This window comes from Cyprinodon variegatus, unplaced genomic scaffold (assembly GCF_000732505.1).
Source record: "Cyprinodon variegatus isolate N-32 unplaced genomic scaffold, C_variegatus-1.0 Scaffold1021, whole genome shotgun sequence".
NCBI classification, from domain to species: domain Eukaryota; kingdom Metazoa; phylum Chordata; class Actinopteri; order Cyprinodontiformes; family Cyprinodontidae; genus Cyprinodon; species Cyprinodon variegatus.
Window position 1 is genome coordinate 263,298 of NW_015151474.1, and position 1,120 is coordinate 264,417.

At 40.0% G+C, this 1,120-nt stretch overlaps 1 protein-coding gene across 2 annotated transcripts in view; it reads right to left on the minus strand.

Annotated features, from left to right (window-relative positions):
• The window catches only part of LOC107100866 (zinc finger protein OZF-like), a 9,481-nt gene extending 9,115 nt beyond the window's left edge, over nt 1–366 (minus strand). The window contains exon 1 of one of the 2 annotated variants that reach the window (XR_001482049.1): nt 172–296. Coding sequence is in view for 1 of the 2 variants with exons in the window: in XM_015399528.1 (XP_015255014.1) it covers nt 172–250 (79 nt within the window). In the remaining variant the exon portion in view is untranslated. Of the gene's footprint in view, nt 1–171 lie in introns of both variants that reach the window. The other variant, XM_015399528.1, reaches the window with a different exon arrangement.
• Nucleotides 367–1,120: the final 754 nt, after the last annotated feature.

Below are 1,120 nucleotides of genomic sequence, written 5' to 3' on the forward strand. Positions count from 1 at the left end.
GAGAAAATAGGTGGAACAGCCCTTTAGCTGAAGCAGAAGCTAACTCCATGTTGGATCTAATGTTTATAAAGCGGATGAAGCAGCAGAGCCTGAAAGGCAGCAATCTCCAAACATGATGCAGAGGAAGCAGCGTTATTAGCAGCTGCTGAGTGAGCATCAGGTGGTTCCTACCTATCCGCTGTAAGATGATCTGGGGGATCCTGGTGAAATCCAGCAGCCTGTGCTGATCATCCATCTTCTCCTCCTTCATCGCAGCTAATCTTTAATCTCTGGGATTATTTCTCCAGCAGGATTAAACTCTGCTTCCAGCTGCAATCAATCCATTAACAAAGGAAGCTAATGCTGCTGCTAGCGACGACTCTTCTTCTTCTTCTTTCCTTTGTTGGCGGATTGCAAACAACCTATAGGTGCATACTGCCACCTACTGTACAACAGCGTGTAGGCTTTAGGATCCACCTACTATATTTTATTTTGATGAAAAATCAACTCAATGCTTTATTAATGATTATTATCTCCATCTGTCCCTAAAATCTCTTTAATTCTCCATCCTCTCCCTCTTATTCTCATTACTTCCTTCATCCTCTCTTCCAGTTTCATGTTTATAGTAATTCATCAGAACATGATCCATTTGTTCTTTTCCTCTAATAAATGATAATTTCTCTCCCCAGTAGAAACAGAAACTCATTCCAGCAGGTGTTTCCAGTTCTTAGTCTAGTGGAGATTATCTCTTCCTTCTGATTCTTTCTCCATCATTTCTAACTATGACAGATTTTTTAACCCTTTATAATCTTCTTCTTTCTCATCTTCATCTCATATTTTTTGCCATCTTTCTGTTTCTTACATGGAATCTGAATCATAATCTGTTTCCTAAAGCCTTTAATCCAGATTATCTGCTGTTTCAGTTCCTCTCAGTCCTCCATGTGCTGCTGAACATCTATTCTAAATAACCCGAGGAGTTTCTAAGCCCAGGTGTTTGCTATAGTTTCCCTGTGAGTGAATGTTTTCTATCTCCAGCCTGTCTGCTCTAACCTCCTCCACCCACTAAACTAATCATCATTGTTACAGATATTAAACTATAGAATGCTGCTATAGCAACCCACACCTTCTTCTTCTTCTTCTT